General features: G+C 45.8%; 1 protein-coding gene across 5 annotated transcripts in view; it reads right to left on the bottom strand.

Moving 5' to 3' along the window:
* Positions 1-6420: 6420 nt before the first annotated feature.
* LOC138473240 (caspase-7-like) overlaps positions 6421-17451 on the bottom strand; it is an 865808-nt gene continuing 854777 nt past the window's right edge. For all 5 annotated transcript variants that reach the window (XM_069611856.1, XM_069611854.1, XM_069611855.1 and 2 more), the window contains one exon: positions 6421-7406. In XM_069611856.1, the coding sequence (XP_069467957.1) occupies positions 7183-7406 (224 nt within the window). In that variant the 3' untranslated portion in view covers positions 6421-7182. The remainder of the gene's footprint in view (positions 7407-17451) is intronic.

Here is a 17451-nt window from a genome sequence, read left to right as displayed (position 1 = left end):
TACAAGGAGAACACCAGATCTACGTCCCACAAACAGGGATATTTGGATATGGGAGGAGGCCTGGTCACCCTAATACTGTGGTATTCAAACGTTTTTATGCTGAGTCCCCATCGAGTAAACATATGCCATGTATGCTCATTTTCTATTCTATGCAGTTACCATACTCACTTTTTAAAGGGCATCACACCCAACCCCTACCCATCCTTCGGGCCCTCCTAGTTGTGCCAGACCAACAGTTTGAAGACCACTGCATAATGCCTTTTTAAAGCCTGCAAACGAACCGATGCCCCTCCATCGGGAATCCACCCACCAAAGCATAGTATAAGGAAATAGATAAGTATTGACCGTACGATAAGACAGTGATGCAGCTAAACTTGCAAGAAAATTCACCACCTTCAGCTACTCCTGCATGAAAGGTATCCAGATGCCTTGAACCGCACCAGCGAACCCAGGACCTCGAATCCCCCTCATAGGATCTCAGCATGTTGCGTTCCCAGGATCCCTGAATGAGTGTTCTAGCTGACTGCGAAAGACCCTCTGGCCGAGCGTTCCTGGCTACCAACTGAGACCCCTGTAAACCCAGTGGATGAGGATTGGGGGGCTGAGTCAAGCAACGGAGTGACTGGCAACTAAACAAGAGGTGCCATGGCCATGTGTAGGAAAAGGGGGGACTAAGGTTGACTGTGCCAAAGAGGGTTGATCAGAACTAAAACCGTGCTCTGTCCCTGCGCTTGAAGAAGCATGGGCACAATCAAGGAGAATGGAGAAAATGCCTAATGCCTCCCTCGACCCCACCACTGGAATAATGCAGTTATTGCCCAGGCAAACGGATCCAGCTGCCGACTGAAAAATCCCAGCCACTGGGTGTTCCGGCGAGAAGCAAAGAGATCCAAGCAAAGCAGACCCCAACACTCCTGGAGACAAAGAAACAGCTGGTGTTGTATTCTACAGTCACTGTAATCCATCTAGCGCCAGCAGCACTAGCCTGCCGCCAGATTGAAAGCCCACAGGAGGTACTTGGACTCAACCTTGATCCGGTATCCCAGACAGAAATCCCAAAAGGCCATTGCCAGTTCTGCCAGATACCTGGAGCAAGTGCCCCACAATTTGTTGATGTGATGGACCTCTGCTGTAATGTCCATCGATAGGCAGACCACTCAATGGGAGAACGGGTTTGCGAAACACATGATCGCAAAAGAACCGGCAAGCAGCTCCAAACGGTTTATGTGCTATAATAACTGCTTGCCCGCCACAGCCTTTTTGTTTTGCATCAGACTCTAATTCCAAACTGGAAGAGGGAGAAAAATGGCTCTCCACACGCCTTTGTGTTTTGTCCACGAAAGATACTCTTCTTTTGCTTGAGTGGAAAATAGCATGAAAATATAGTAAACCTCTTTGCAAAGCCAGAATTGTGAGCCTCTGAAGAGCTCTGTAATGCAGGGGGCTTGGGAAGACCGCTTGAATGGAAGAATATTGAAGAGTGATACGGCAAGCAAGATGCCGTACTGAGATGACCATCAAGGGGATCACCCCCCACTCCCTGTGCTCCATCTTGAGACTGTGTACTCGACTTGAGTGAAGCCTAAGAGGGCCCCTTCCTAGTCCAGTAAGCAAAGTAAGAAACCTGGATGTTATTCTCTCTGCCTCTCTATGTCTAACCAAGTGACAGCTGTGTGCCAAGCCGCCCACCATCAGATCAGGGTTCTGAAGAGGGTTTTACCCATGATACCGGAAGCCCCCACGTGGTGGCTGTGTTAGTTCTTTCGCATTTGGACTACTGCAATTATTTGTATTTGTCACAACCAATTGGCCTAATACAGCGGCTTCAGCACATACAGAACCTGGCGGCCAGACTAATCACTGGCACTCCCTATGGAGCTCATATTTCCCCAGTGCTTCGCCAACTTCACTGGCTTCCGGTGGGCCAGCATGTCCATTTCAAATCTCTATGTATTGTCCACCGGGCTATTCACGGCCAAGGAGCTGAGTTTCTGCAGTTGAAATTCTCCCGTTACCTCCCTGAACGCGATTTACGTTGTTCCACTGCTAATCTTGTTAAAGATTCAATCGTGAAAGGGTTGGCGGTAGGGTCTTTTTTATCGCAGCTGCTAATCTCTGGAACAATCTCCCCTTGGTACTAAGTAATGTTCCTAACCACCCTGGTTTTAGAAGAGCACTTAAGACCCTTCTGTTTTAGCTCTCTACTTTTTTGGCTCTCCTCCCCCGTGAGCAGCTCTCCTCTCTAGCGCCATGATGCCCTTGGACAACCGTGCGCTTTACAAATACAGATAACATAACATAACATTAAGAGTGGCTGCCCTTGAATCTATCACAAACCCCATTCACTGCATATGCTGAGAGGGAACCAAATCGGTATTCTAGAAGTTCATAATAAACCCTGGGGTCTGCAAAAGTGAAATGGCTAAATGTGCACGACAGTGAGAAATATCAGTGGAGGTACTCATGATGAGAACGTTGTCTAAATACATTATAAGCCTTAACCCTCTGTCCCGAGATACACTGGTCTGTGAAGCTTGTTATTGCACCACGGTGCAAAAGACAGACCATAGGGCAGAACAGAAAATGCATAGCATCTCCTCTCCCACAGAAACTGCAGGAAAAGCCTGTGTGGTTTGAAGATGGGACCATCAGGTAAGCATCCTTGAGATCTAACCTCTCGAACCAATCACTTGGCCTCAACATGCCTTTCAAAACTGCAAGAGTAGCCATCTTGAAGTGTCGATATGCCACAAAATGGTTTAACGTCCTCAGACTGATCACTGGCCTGAACCCCTTATCTTTCTTATCAAGAAAATTGCATTGAGAAAACCCCTCAAGTGAATGAATGCCCTTTCTATGGCCCTTTTGGTCAAATGGTCCACGATCTACTGATGGATTAGAAATCGATCCTCCTTCGTCAGAAAGCGATACTGGACCGGAGGCCTTAAGAATTCCAAATGAAACCCCCTTACAGTATGCAAAACCCACGGTTCTCGAGAAGCCAGCAACCAATTTCTTGAAAAGGATCTTAATCAGCCCCCTATTTGGGCATCCACCCTGTCATAGCTGCCTGGGTAAAGGCTGCTCTTCCTCTTCCACCGCTGAATCCTTAACCACGTCTGAATCCTTAACCACGTCTGCATTAGGATCACTGAGGGCAGATCTGAATCTTTGTGGTGTGTTGAAGGGCTCAGATTGTCCAGATATTGCCAGACCTGTTGAGCAGGGTTCTCGGCAGGCTGCATGGCCCCTTCAGAGAAGAGTGGACCTTCTGCAGGGAGGTAAAGGTGTTCACATAGCGCCCAAGTTCTTTGATGAAATCATCACCAAAAATAAGTGGATCCAAAGGCCTCAGCTCCCTTTCTGTCAGCCACACCTCCCAATTTGGAACTGAACTTCAGCAATTAACCCTTTCTTCTCTCCTGCAGGAAAATGAAGCAAACAGCTCTCTAAGCCCAGTCTTCAACCGGGGCCACAGAACCTCCAGAAGCATTGGCTTTTGCAGAAAGATCTAACATTTATACCAAATGGACAGAGACATTTAATAATCTGCTTGGTACCCCCTTTGAGACATCTTGACAGGAACTCGAGAAGAATGCATTTCACTTTGGATCGAAAGATGGTGTGGAGGCCATATTATGGGAAAGGGATGGGTGGGGATACCCTGCTTTCATCATGCTTCTGTCTGCAGACTCCATCTTGCATCAGAAGAAAGTGCCACTGTACTCTTCAGCTACCTGACTGGGAGCCCACTCCCTAAAATCAGGATGAAACAGCAATTCTGGGCAAAACATGGGATTCCCCCAGGCATCCTGCAAGCCAGACAGAGCCCTCCCCGGCGTCCAACGGACAGCTACCATCCATCCAGGATTCCTGAGGAATGGGGTCCAGAGCCACCCTCCTGGCTCTCTTAGCTTCGGTGTGCTGCTCCCCTGGGCCGCAGGGTCTATTGAGTACCTGCAGCAACTCTATCATAGATGGCTTCAGAAACGCCACAGGGCCGGGTTTACCGGAATGAGGATAATCAACAAAGGAGGCCCCAAGCTCATGGTGTTTCCGCGTACAAGGGGCTTGAGATGGGCCTAACTCCATGTCACCCTGCCCTAGACAGACAAAGGGAAGAGGAATTGGGTGCCCCACAAGCCAGAGCTTCAGAGACCAAGATCTTAATGGTCTGGATTAAGGAAGACTTTTTTTGCTCAAAGGCCTTATCAACAGCTTGGGAGAGTGATGAATTAGCAAAAGAAACAAAATGTTCCTGCCCAATGTCATTGTCTAGAGGAGGTTCCTCCTCCTCTTCCTCTCAAACAATATCCAAAATGAGCGAATACATATTCCTGTCTTTCTGGGACAGGTGGACAAGAATGTGTGTAAAATTGCCCTCCTGCGGCCAAAATCTAGAAAGCCAGGAGAGAACCAAGACACTGTGGGCCAGATTTGTTAAACAATTTGCATGGGAAATAGGGAACTGCATGCAAAATCCTGTTAGTTGATTCATGGAATCGAATATGCAGGACTTTTCAAGGACTTGCGTGGAGTTAGCGCCTGCTTGGCACATATCTGTGAGCCATCGAGCTCTTGCGCGTGACACCACACAGAGCATGGGTGTGGCTTGCGTAGAGGGGAAGAACATGCAAAAAAGTGGGCGCTCCGAGGGACGTTCCACAGGCAGTCCCTCGCACGCCCACAAGTGAACCAAATGACACATATTCACCAAACCACATGCGCAGCCTCTCGGCATGGAAATGGCCACACAAATCCCTCGATCTCTACACCACCCAAAGGCAGGCGTAAAGACACATGCGCATAAGAATCGCAGTGCAGAGGTGGCTTTGCATGTTGGATTTAGGGGTGCATGTATACAACCAGGGTTCCGATCTAACTTAGGGATGCGCGTATGCAGTGTAGCGGGGTGCAGGAATGGGCTACAGCGATTCGCACGCTGATGCTCTGAGTTTAACCTGAATTACGAATTTTCATACGCATGTTGTCGGGGTGCCGGCAACAGTTACAGGGGCCACTTTGCAGTGTCCCCGAGATGAAGGCCTGCTTGAGGGGGACTCTACACAAAGATAGCTGTTCTGGCTGTTTGTGTTTTGCATGGGGGCGTGTCGTGGGCATTCCAGGCACGACTCAGTATTGGTTACTTTGCGCATTATATTCCATGAATTTGCGGGGCGCACATTTTTTATTCTGCGTGCAAGCTTGCGCAGTGTCATTCTCGGTGCATGGTAATTGCGGGAGAAATGCGCAACTTTCCGTGAATCGGGTCCTGGTTGTCTTATCCGAGATGGACGCCCATCAGTACACACTCGAGGGTGCTTTCCTCTACTATGCATGGTACGTGGACTGAGGAGAAAAATCAATTTAGACTTGGGAATCCGGCCTTGCCACTCTGCAACACTGAAACATGCTCTCTACGCTGCGCAAAGAGCGGCTGGAGCAATAGCTCCAGAAATACCAAATCCTCCGTTCTTCACGAGGGAGAACGGGACGCCAAGTCAGGCTTCTCCCCCAGGCTACATCAAAGCAACCCACTCTAGGCGATACATACTGCCCCACAAGAGAATCCAAAAGGTCTCCAGTGAGGTCCTAATTACGTCACATCCCCTGCCTCCCAACTGCAAGCGCCCAGTTACTTAGCTTGCTGTGCATTTGGAAAAGAGAGGAAGGACTGCTTCAAGGAGGGGATTTGGATTTATAGGGAGACTTCTGTGGTACACTGCAGGGGATTATGTGATTTGTAGTTACTTCTTCACTTTTGTGTTTCTCTCTGCTGTGGTTGAATAAAAGAGATTAAGATCCATTTTAGGAGGTGTACCATGCCATAGAATCGATAGGTAGAACAAACATTAGGTATATGGTTTGCCACAGCACAAGCAACACTGTAACCATAGGGTAAACTTGCGGTTTCTGTAGCCCACCTATCACAGTGAACTAAACAGTAACCACTGCCATTGGCATGGAGATAAATACCAGGTCAACAACCAATCCCAAATACATACATAAAAGACTTTCTGCACCAGGCTATAATCCTGACCCAAGATATGGACACTTGCATCCCAAGGCTATGTCCTGCAAATGAAATACAATCAAACTATGGTTTAGAATGTATATATACACACTCAACTTTACAAACAAGCGTGTAGCTTTGCGGCATGGACCAGTCCTCTGTTTGGCCCAGTGAAGCCTGGAAGAAAGGTTGGGGGGTTAGGGGTGTAAGGAGGTGCACAGATACCCTGCTATTCGGTTAGAGAAGCCTATTGTTGGGTGTCCTTCTTTAGGAGGTGAAAGTGACCCTTTTAGTATAAATAGCATAACTAGTTTTTATGTGATGAGGTCAGCAGACAAGACACAGCCGAGGCACATCGTGTTTCACAGCAAGTATGAGAACTTAACAAACACGTCTATGCAAGTGAGTGAGTTACACAACGGCTGTATGTTTAATACAAAATGGCTTCCATTTCACAAAAGATGATTGGGAATGGGTTATCGTCATGACATCCTACATTGCTTCTCTTGGATTGAAGTTTGTAATCCTGGAGTAAAAGAAGCACATTCCCCACTACCTTCCTAAAAAAACATAGTATTTTCCGGGGTTATTTTTCCCATCAGTTGTCTGGCACGCATTATCAAATTGCAATAATACATGGCAGTGCTTCACGGTGGTACTACCAGGCAACAAAGAAAAAGGAGAAAATACACTGTCCTTTACATATGTGCATCACTGCTAAACAACTGCGTTATCCTGGACAATGGCATGAAGTGTAACTCAATGTACTCAGCATCTTTCTTCCAGTATGAAACTATATATGTAAATATATATATATATATATATATTCAATCATAATACATTGCTTAACAAAAGCATTTTTAAAGCATATAAGCATATTATACAAGGATGAAGACTGAACACAGATCGTCAATTACAGTGGAATGAGAATTCATGACACCAAAAGCTATGAATTGTGCCTTTCCTTGCAGGAATCAAGGTGAAATAGCACAACAAGGAGAACATGATTGTGATGCGCTAATCGATAAACCAAAAATAAAGTGATGCCGTTGTGTCAACCGGAGTGCATGTCAAGTGTCACAAGTTCACCAGCCTTCCGCGAAGAGGTCTAGGCTGGATGCACACCTCCCTGAAGATAATGGCCGGTTCCAGCCACCTGGAATTCATTTTCAGAAGTAAAGTTCCTTCGTCAGCATCGACACCATACAGGGTATCTGTTTCTTCTCACTGAAGCGGGGGTCTTCGGACCATGACTCGCAGCTGGTGGCCACCATGAAGTTGACTCTGGTGAGGATCTGCATGATCTCCAGCTGTTTGCCCTGTTCTGAAAGCACCTGGCAAAGAGACTGCACAAACCAGGAGCCTCTGCCAGGGTTCCTCCAGGAATAGTAGCCTATACAAAGGAGAGGGGTTCAGTGTTAAAATTCAATTACGTGATATTTCTTGCTTTTTCAACCAGCCAATAATTTGCATTGTGAATGCAGTGTTCGTGAAAGGCAAATGCAGTAGGGCAAATGGAATTGTGATCTCCCCGTTACCCAACAACATGCGGCATAAAGACACTAGAGGTTTGCAATTTCCTGTTAGGGGTGAATGCAGCAAGGTTATTCAATTTCTGCTTTCGTCTTAACTGAAAGGGTTGATTATGTTAGTGGATTACATGGCCGATGTTAACGGAATTGATTGACCTCATCGCAGACTGGATATAAAAAACTAAATTTAGCATGACTATGAAACAAAGAGCCAACTAATTGAAAATCAATATTCAATTTTATGCTCCACTGCTCTGTGCTTTGCTCAATTTATGCATAGATTCCAATCATTCAGGTAATTTTAATTTGCTGCATAACTCTCTCTACTGTTCAACAGTTACTCAAGACTACTTAATGTTCATCTAAAACACAATAACCTTAAGTGGTTTTGATGAGCTTGACCAAGTAAGGAATGACTTCTTGTACTCTCTGTGAACCCCAAGACTGGCTGGCACTCAGCTCACACCAATGACTGGTGGCACCGCAGTAAAATATGAGAGCACAATTTGAAGTTGTGTATCCCCTGACACAGATATTGCAGTGCATTTGAAGACAACAATGTCCATAAAATATAATCTTGGCTCCTTGAGATTTTGTCACCAATCCTCACCACCATATGTCAGCTCACTGTTCTGCAATGGTACACTTGTGACATGCCGGTTCCCTGCTTTAGTTATATGTTTGCAGCTGTGGTAGACCTGATGTTTGGAGCTGTGGTAGACCTGATGTTTGGAGCTGTGGTAGACCTGATGTTTGGAGCTTTGGTAGACCTGATGTTTGCAGCTGTGGTGCACCTGATGTTTGGAGCTGTGGTAGACCTGATGTTTGCAGCTGTGGTGCACCTGATGTTTTGGAGCTTTGGTAGACCTGATGTTTGCAGCTGTGGTGCACCTGATGTTTGGAGCTGTGGTAGACCTGATGTTTGGAGCTGTGGTAGACCTGATGTTTGGAACTGTGGTACACCTGATGTTTGCAGCTGTGGTACATCTGATGTTTGCATCTGTGGTACACCTGATGTTTGGAACTGTGGTAGACCTGATGTTTGGAACTGTGGTAGACCTGATGTTTGCAGCTGTGGTACACCTGATGTTTGGAGCTGTGGTAGACCTGATGTTTGGAACTGTGGTAGACCTGATGTTTGGAGCTTTGGTAGACCTGATGTCTGCAGCTGTGGTGCACCTGATGTTTGGAGCTGTGGTAGACCTGATGTTTGGAACTGTGGTAGACCTGATGTTTGGAACTGTGGTAGACCTGATGTTTGCAGCTGTGGTACATCTGATGTTTGCATCTGTGGTACACCTGATGTTTGGAGCTGTGATAGACCTGATGTTTGGAACTGTGGTACACCTGATGTTTGCAGCTGTGGTACACCTGATGTTTGGAGCTGTGGTAGACCTGATGTTTGGAACTGTGGTAGACCTGGTGTTTGGAACTGTGGTACACCTGATGTTTGCAGCTGTGGTACACCTGATGTTTGCAGCTGTGGTACACCTGATGTTTGGAGCTTTGGTAGACCTGATGTTTGGAACTGTGGTAGACCTGATGTTTGGAACTGTGGTAGACCTGATGTTTGGAGCTGTGGTAGTCCTGATGTTTGGAGCTGTGGTACACCTGGAGCACCTAAAAGTCTCATGTCTGCATATGTCACAACTGTAAATAATTGGAAGGCATAGGGAACTCCTGTTGTAAAGTGTGGTTTACAGTCTGATGCACCTATGCATTGAAGACAGGATCTGAACCCCTGCCGGGGGGTGAATATATAATTCAACAAAAGAATGGTCTGACCAGATACATGGCTTAGTTCCCGTAATTCTAATGTCTAAAATCTGACCAATCACCCAGTCCAGAATTGATCTGTTGCTGTGTGTGGGTTCCTGATTTAATACATCAAATTCACAGTTGTTTAAGCTCATTTCTAGGTTGATTGTCAAATCTCCCAGGACTAGGGTAGCACTGTCTGATTTATTAAGTGGTGATAGTATTTGGGTAAGGTCCTCCTTAAAGTTGGGCATATTTTCCGGTGGCAAGTACACAAGTACGATATTAATGCAGGAGGAGTGGGTCAGAGTGCATTTGAGATGAATAATCTCACACCCTGGACAGGTGAGAGGAGTTTCATAGAGATGTAGCTCTTCTATAGCAATAATAGCCACTCCCCCCCCCTTTACCAGTCTCACGGTTTTGGGAGAAGAACATGTAGTTATCTGGCACTAAAGTCTTGCAGCCATGTTTCTGTAAGGCATAATTGATCTAGGTTTTGTTCCAGTATATAGTTGTGCACGTCTTTGAAATGAGCATTCATTGATCTTGTGTTAAGGAGAGATGCCTGTAGAGTTTGTAGATCTACAGTCTTAGTTCATAAATGTTAAAAAAAGTAGCAGGCGCTCCTCTCCAGAAAGAACATGGCATGATAACCTGTTCTGAGATGAGAGTTTGCGGCACACACTTTTTGCTCACTGTACCTTTCACAGATGGGGAATATCCATTTGCATATCAGTCTTTGTCCCGCCCACATGGGCAGTCCAGCACCGAAATGCTATGGCAATTCCTCTCTGAACAACAGTACCAACAGCAACCCCATACACGTGTTTCCGCCTTGTTGGGCCTCATCAGTGAGGTGAAGCTGTGCCTCTCTAAGCACAGTGAGCAGGGAGTCCACGTCTGGTTGCCCCCAGGTAACTCAGGGTGACCAACCCCAAGTTCCTTGCAAATACTTCAAAAAAGGTAGCAGGCACTCCTCTTCAGAAAGAACATGGCATGATAACCTGTTCTGAGATGAGAGTTTGCAGCACAAGCTTTTTGCTCACTGTACCTTTCACAGATGGTAAATATCCATTTGCATTTCAGTATTTGTCCCGCCCACATGGGCAGTCCAGCACCGAAATGCTATGGCAATTCCTCTCTGAACAAGAGTACCAACAGCAACCCCATACACGTGTTTCAGCCTTGCTGGGCCTCACCAGTGAGGTGAAGCTGTTCCTCTCTAAGCACAGTGAGCAGAGAGTCCACGTCTGGTTGCCCCCAGGTAACTCATGGTGCCCAACCCCAAGTTCCTTGCAAATACTTCAAAAAAGGTAGCAGGCGCTCCTCTCCAGAAAGAACATGGCATGATAACCTGTTCTGAGATGAGAGTTTGCAGCACACGCTTTAGTTCTAATATGGGTGTTTGTCTATGGTGGCATCGGTCGAGAATGCTGGATTAGTAGATGTATAACTGCCCTCTCTGTGTTCCTGTAGGTATTTTAAAACAATTGCCTCCAGTGCAGCCTTCTGAGCTGCCACAAGAAGGGACATTTGGCTTGGGCAACCCATGACTGGAGGTGAGGTCTTGTTTGAGATCAAGGAAATGAAGCACCTGGGGGCGGGTCTACCTAGCGTGACACTGGTAGCACCGTAATGAAACAAGCAGTGAAACAATTCTGAGGAGCAAAGCGACCAGAATTGAGAGCAGTACTTGTATGCGTGCAGGGAATATGGTGGGCAGATGCAGTGCAGGGCAGACTGACCAGCGGAACAGCACCAAACTGTGCGGACGGGCAACCTGACGTTTCCACATATAGTCAAGGGAATCTTGACTATTGCCCTTCTGTGGTGGCTTGGCAGGCTGAAAAACAATGGTCTGGAGGGTTGCCCAGAGCTGTGCCAGTGGTTATGAATGATTTGCAACCTTCCATCACCATTCTGTTTTGCTTATTTGGTAAGTAACCGCCAGTTTCTTTTGTTAGAGGGATATAGAGGGGAAGGCTGTGTTGCAGGTCACAGACATTTTAAAATGTAAACAGCAGCAGCAGCAGCAGCAGCAGCAGCAGCTCCATGAGATCTCCCCTAGAAAAGGCCCATTTAATTATTTTCTCTGGTCCTTTATATCTTGCTTAATGCCAGTTCCCTGCAGAGTCAAAGCACTGGAACAGTGCACTGCCCCTGAGCTATCCTTCCAATTATATATATTGTTGCAACATATGGTTTTCAAAGGCCAAGGGCAACTTCATGTAAATGAATTATCCACCTTGCATCCATTTACAGTGTGCCTGTGATGCAGGTCTGGCAGATCTGGGTCAGGTCAAACAGTGCCCAGGCAGGATTGGTGTCAGAAGCCACTCGGGAACAGCCCTCTCATCACAGGCCCAGTGGCTCCCTGGATGTGCAAAGCATACAATGAGAAACACTGATGAGATATGTGTTCATGCTGTGCTGTCACTGAGTACTGCAGGCTGCTCCTACCCATTCCCAGCTAGCTAGACCTATCCCCCATGCCCTTCCTGTTGCTACAGTACTGGGAATGAGCAGCACCGACATCCCCGTCTCTGAACCCAAACATTCAGGCATTCTTCACCAATGGACTGCCAAACTGTTAGTGATGGCAGCTTCATGGTTTCTCCTGCATTCCTGTTATTTCTCCAGCTAACGAGATCAAGATTCCAAGTGAAAAAAGCTGTGGCACATTTAGCTGCATTTACAACCTCCGTTTTCAGGTGCAACACAGATATCTGCTCTTGGCACTGCCTCTTTTTCCAGTGTCCCAGGGGTCGCAAGGACAGGTCTAGGGATAGCAGAGGGGGAGCTAGGGGTATCAGCTGCTACCCCTGGCAACCACCAAATGACATCCCTGGAATACGTGTAGTCCCTTCATCCCGAACCCTGGTGGTCATTTTATTTCTTTTATTTCTTGAGTTGAGAAATGGCTTTCACACTGTTTCGCAACTCGAGAAAAAACACTATTAGTACCCTGGTACAACATGCTGGGGTACTAATAACAATAGGCCCTTCGGATGGGGGGCATTACCACTGTGGTAATGCCCCCAGGGCTAAGTTATTTCCCTTGCTCCGCTCGGGCTTGTAACTATCGCCCTGAGGGCATTACCAGACCGGTAAACCCCCCCACCCCCTCGGGTTCAATTGCTTTATTGGTACCAACACATAGCTCAGAAACGCTACCTCAATTGTCACCTAGAGATCAACACACCAGTATGCCAGTGCACCCGAGTCCTGACATGCTGCCCACCTTTCTATTCCAGCACTAGGGTGTACCCACATATAACAATACACCTCTTTCCTGTTATAAGCACCTATTGCTATCCCAGTACTTGCACTCAATGCACCTAAATCAAGACATAAAAATAATACTTTCTTGGAAATCACAAGGGAGTCCATTGCTCTCTAAATCATTTGCTAATTTGCTAGACTTACAGGCACATTTTGATGAAATAGCTTGGATGTGGTCAAAGATGTAGTGAAAATGAATGCCTCTGTCCCTCCAGGTGAATTTAATTGGGATATCCTGCACAGAGCAGGTGTTTCGCTGCTCTCCAGAGGGAATCTGCAGGTGTCTCAGTCCAGATAACATGTTGATGCGGGTAGGGAGGCCCTGAACTCTATGGACTCTGCCAGGTCTTTTACGCGTGCAAAGGGCAGACAGAATAGGTAGCAATCCATGGTAATGACGCCCACTGTCACTACCGATAGCTAGGAATACACAGACGCGGGCAAGCTTCACGCTGATTCCACTGCATTTTGGCAGAGGGCAGATGTTTTGCATGGGAACCCAGGAGCCACCACAAATATTCCTCTGCCAACATCCACTCCACATAGATAATGCCCTAGACCTGACACTATACCATGGACAGGACAGGGATGAAGTGAGGTTCCTCGCCGCCAGTCTTCCCATTCGCATTGAAATGAGCCCCTTTTGAGAAGAAGCCAGGTCATGAAAACTCTAAAAGTACATTTGTTTTGGCTTAATCCCTGCTAAGGGATCAGACACACTGATAGTGTTCTCTGAGTAATCTTAACCCTCCAATTGGCCTAACAAAGGGCACAAAGCTCTTTGGCTGCTGTCTGGACACTACCTTCCTGCTGGAGGCTGTCCAGCAACATCTGCTCTGTGGTTATTACAGTCCTACCGCCCTTCTGTATGTTGAGAGCAAGATTTACACCGCTTTGACCCTGGAAAAGCTCGAACAATAGGTCAATAGTGAGGGACGCCTATCCATGTTCCAAACAGGTTTCAGGAGGGGTGTTGGTACTACATTAAACGGCTTGAAAATGGAATACTTGGGCAATAAAAGTCTTGTACTCAGTAGTGTACCATTCGCCGATTTATCACTGGCGTTCGGCTTATCATGAATGTTTATGGCGTAAGCTAAGATAGTGGAAATTGCCTAAAGGATTATTGAGCATATTGGTCTTCACTGTGATACCACCTTACACATCTGCCTTAATAGGTTCGGAGAACTATCCAAGGAAATGAAGACATCTAATGGCCTGAGACAGGGTTGCGTATTAGCGCCCTGTCTCTTAATTTACTTCTGTTGGATTTAGGTGAATGTATGAACGAGAGTGCATTTGTGTCCCCTTTATTGGCAGTACCAGAACTTCATGGCTTACCTATGCCGACGATATACTTTTAATACACAACACGGAGGTAGGGCTACACTGCCTGATAAACCAATGTTATATGCACACTGTCGAAAATAAACTGAAGATAAGTGTCACCAAAACAAGGGAAAGCCAGCTTCCAGTGTAAAGAGGGGTGTGAGAAAGTGCAGATTGCGCCGAAACGCGTGGGCATCAGGGTGCTTGACAAAGACACGTAAGGACAACAAAAAGACAGGACGAGCATGAGGGGAGACCGAGGGGCAGGAAAGGAGTTATTCGAATAGGATTGTTTGCGATTGCTTGCGGAAGGGCCTCAGATATTCTTCCTGTCGGAGTGCCAGAGGGAGGGAGTTCCAGGAGTTAGCGGCAAGGAAGTCAAAAGATCTTCCATTGCCTCGTACACGGTTGGGCTTGGGACACACTAGTAGATGTTGGTTACAAGATCTCAGGGTTCTCTGTGGGTGGTAGTTCTTGAGTTTCTCTCTCAAATAGGTGGGAGCTTTGCCATAGACAAATTTGTGTGCCAATATAAGGGTCTTAAACCAAATTCTCGAGCTTATAGGGTGCTCGTGGAGTTTTTTGCTGTGCTCTGAGATGTTTTCTCCCCGGGTCTCATTCTTAATGGTGTAAACAGCATCATTTTGGATTTTCTGCAACTCAGTGATATTGGCTCTGGAGGCGCCATCTAACAGCGCGTTGCAGTAGTCTAGTCGAGAGAGGATGGTCACTCTGGCTAGAGTTTCACATTTCTTTTCTGAGATGAAAGGCTTAGTGTGCCTAAGCAGATTCAGATGATAATGCGTGGTTTTCACTAAATTGTTCACTGATGACTCAGAGCTTAGTGAGGAATCTAAGTGCCCAAAGTTTTGACCTTGCTGAGGGTTGGGATATGGCAACCATCGAACTCAAGCTAAGTGTACTGGGATCTAATTTGGGTCTAGCTTGTTGTGCATTGGAGAGTAGAAGCTCAGACTTAGTTAAAACACATCTGATGGGTTGTTATCCACTGTTTGCTCGTGTGCAAGATGCTGTCTAGTTTGAAAGAGTCAGAGTCGTGGTTGCCATTCAGAGTGAGCAGGAGTTGAGTGTCATCAGCGTAGTTAGAAAATAAGATATTTTCCTTATCCAATTTATCGCATAGTGGCGTGATACATACATTGAAAAGAGCTGGGGACAGGCTGGCTCCCTGGGGGACACCATAACAAATGGCAGCAGGGTCAAAGCAGAAGCCACCCCAATGCACAGCCGAGACTCTGCCTGACAGGAAGGAATGAAACCATGATAGTGCTTGGTGGGAGCATATGCCTGGTCTTTGGAGTGTCGCAAGCAGGATGTTGTGATCTAATAAATTGAACGATGCAGATAGGTCCAACAGCATCAGCAGACCGCATTGGTTTTTATCTACCATGTCGAGCATGCTATTTTGAAGGTCTAGCAGAGACCCTTCTGTGCTGTGGTGTGTCCTGTAACCGGATTGTCTTGAATGGGGAATGGAGTGTTGGTCAAGAAGTCTTGAAATTGTCTATTAGTCATTTTATAGACTATTCTGAGAAGGAGGAAAGAGTTGGCGATGGGTCTGAGATTGGAGGGATCTTCAGGGCTGAGTCCAGGCTTGTTGGCTAGTGGTGTAAATGTTACTTTTGTTGATGCAGTTAAGAACAATTTTGTGCTTAAAGGAAGAGTTAACAAGGTGGGCGAGAAAAGGGATAAACAGTGGTTTGTGATCAAAGATGATCTTAGAAGGTAGAGCATCACCTGGGCAGAAGGATGGGCGCATTGTTGCAAGGGCTTACGCTAGCTCCAAAGTGGTGATAGCTTTAAAATAAAAGGTAAGGCGTTCTCCTGCCCGGTTCCGTTTTTCTGGCGTTGTGGTGGTTTGAGGTGAGCCACCTGGGGTCGCTACAGGGTTGATGAGGGCGAGGGTTCTAATTTTCTTCTTTGCTACTGAGACTTTATCAGAGAAAGCAAGCTGAATTTTGGAGCAATCTTCTTTATGAAGTTCTGGGGCTGAATTTTAGGCCTTTCTAGTGCTTTCAATATTTTACAAAGTTGCTTGGGGCAGTTATTGGCATCAGACATTTGTTGGTTTGGGACATTTGTTCTATGCTTCGAAGATTGCTATTTTATAGGTCTTAGTCAAGGCCTTCCAGATTGCTTTCTGGTGGTTAGATTTTGATTTAGACCAGGCATGCTCTGCTTGAGGGGTTTTCTTTTTGTGTTTCTCGTGTGCAGGTGTAAACCAGCAGTTACGTGAATGCCGTCTCTTACTGTAGTTATTTTAATAGTTGGTCGAGCATGTGAGTAACGTGTAGCTGGAAGGTGGCTGCCAAGGAGTTTGGGCAGTCACTATCTGTGGTGTCCTTAAATAGCCGATTAGGCCAAATCACAAGGTCTGATGGAGTATTTTTTAAATAACTTCTACTCTGGACTTTCTTTAGGAATGAATGCTGCTTTTTTAGAGACTGCCGGGGGGTGAATATATAATTCAACAAAAGAATGGTTTGACCAGATACATGGCTTAGTTCCCGTAATTCTAATGTCTAAAATCTGACCAATCACCCAGTCCAGAATTGATCTGTTGCTGTGTGTGGGTTCCTGATTTAATACATCAAATTCACAGTTGTTTAAGCTCATTTCTAGGTTGATTGCTAAATCTCCCAGGACTAGTGTAGCACTGTCTGATTTATTAAGTGGTGATAGTATTCGGGTAAGGTCCTCCTTAAAGTTGGGCATATTTCCCGGTGGCAAGTACACAAGTACGATATTAATGCAGGAGGAGTGGGTCAGAGTGCATTTGAGATGAATAATCTCGCACCCTGGACAGGTGAGAGGAGTTTCATAGAGATGTAGCTCTTCTATAGCAATAATAGCCACTCCCCCTCCTTTACCAGTCTCACGGTTTTGGGAGAAGAACACGTAGTTATCTGGCACTAAAGTCTTGCAGCCATGTTTCTGTAAGGCATAATTGATCTAGGTTTTGTTCCAGTATATAGTTGTGCACGTCTTTGAAATGAGCATTCATTGATCTTGTGTTAAGGAGAGATGCCTGTAGAGGTTGTTGATCTACAGTCTTAGTTCATAAATGTTAAAAAAAGTAGCAGGCGCTCCTCTCCAGAAAGAACGTTCAGAAACAAAAGTTTTAGAGATTTAATGACTGGGAAAACGTATATTTTACAGGATAAAGCGTGGTTTGATTTGTTTAGTGGGACCAAAGTTGCTCAAGTGGTTGCAGTCATAACATTTTTTAAACTCATTAATTTCATTGATTTTAAACCATGCATATGGATGCAATTCCAGCAGTTAGTGAAAATTAATTGATGAATTCAAAGACTGCCTTTTGATGTAATTTTAATCCTTCCAATATAATGTTTAAAGAAGTGGATAGTATTGTTTTAACAAGTGTCTTTGTAGGTATTCAGATTTTTTTTTTATTTGATGTAGAAAATTGCGTTAGGTTTGAATAAACACAAAAACCCAAAAAACAGATCTACTGTTTATTGTTAATACCTTTAGATAGATATGTTCCAACAT

Source organism: Ambystoma mexicanum, chromosome 8 (assembly GCF_040938575.1).
Source record: "Ambystoma mexicanum isolate Mex_15411 chromosome 8, UKY_AmexF1_1, whole genome shotgun sequence".
Lineage (NCBI taxonomy): Eukaryota > Metazoa > Chordata > Amphibia > Caudata > Ambystomatidae > Ambystoma > Ambystoma mexicanum.
The sequence above is the reverse complement of the archived record's forward strand: the minus strand, read 5'-3'. Positions and strand labels throughout refer to the sequence as shown.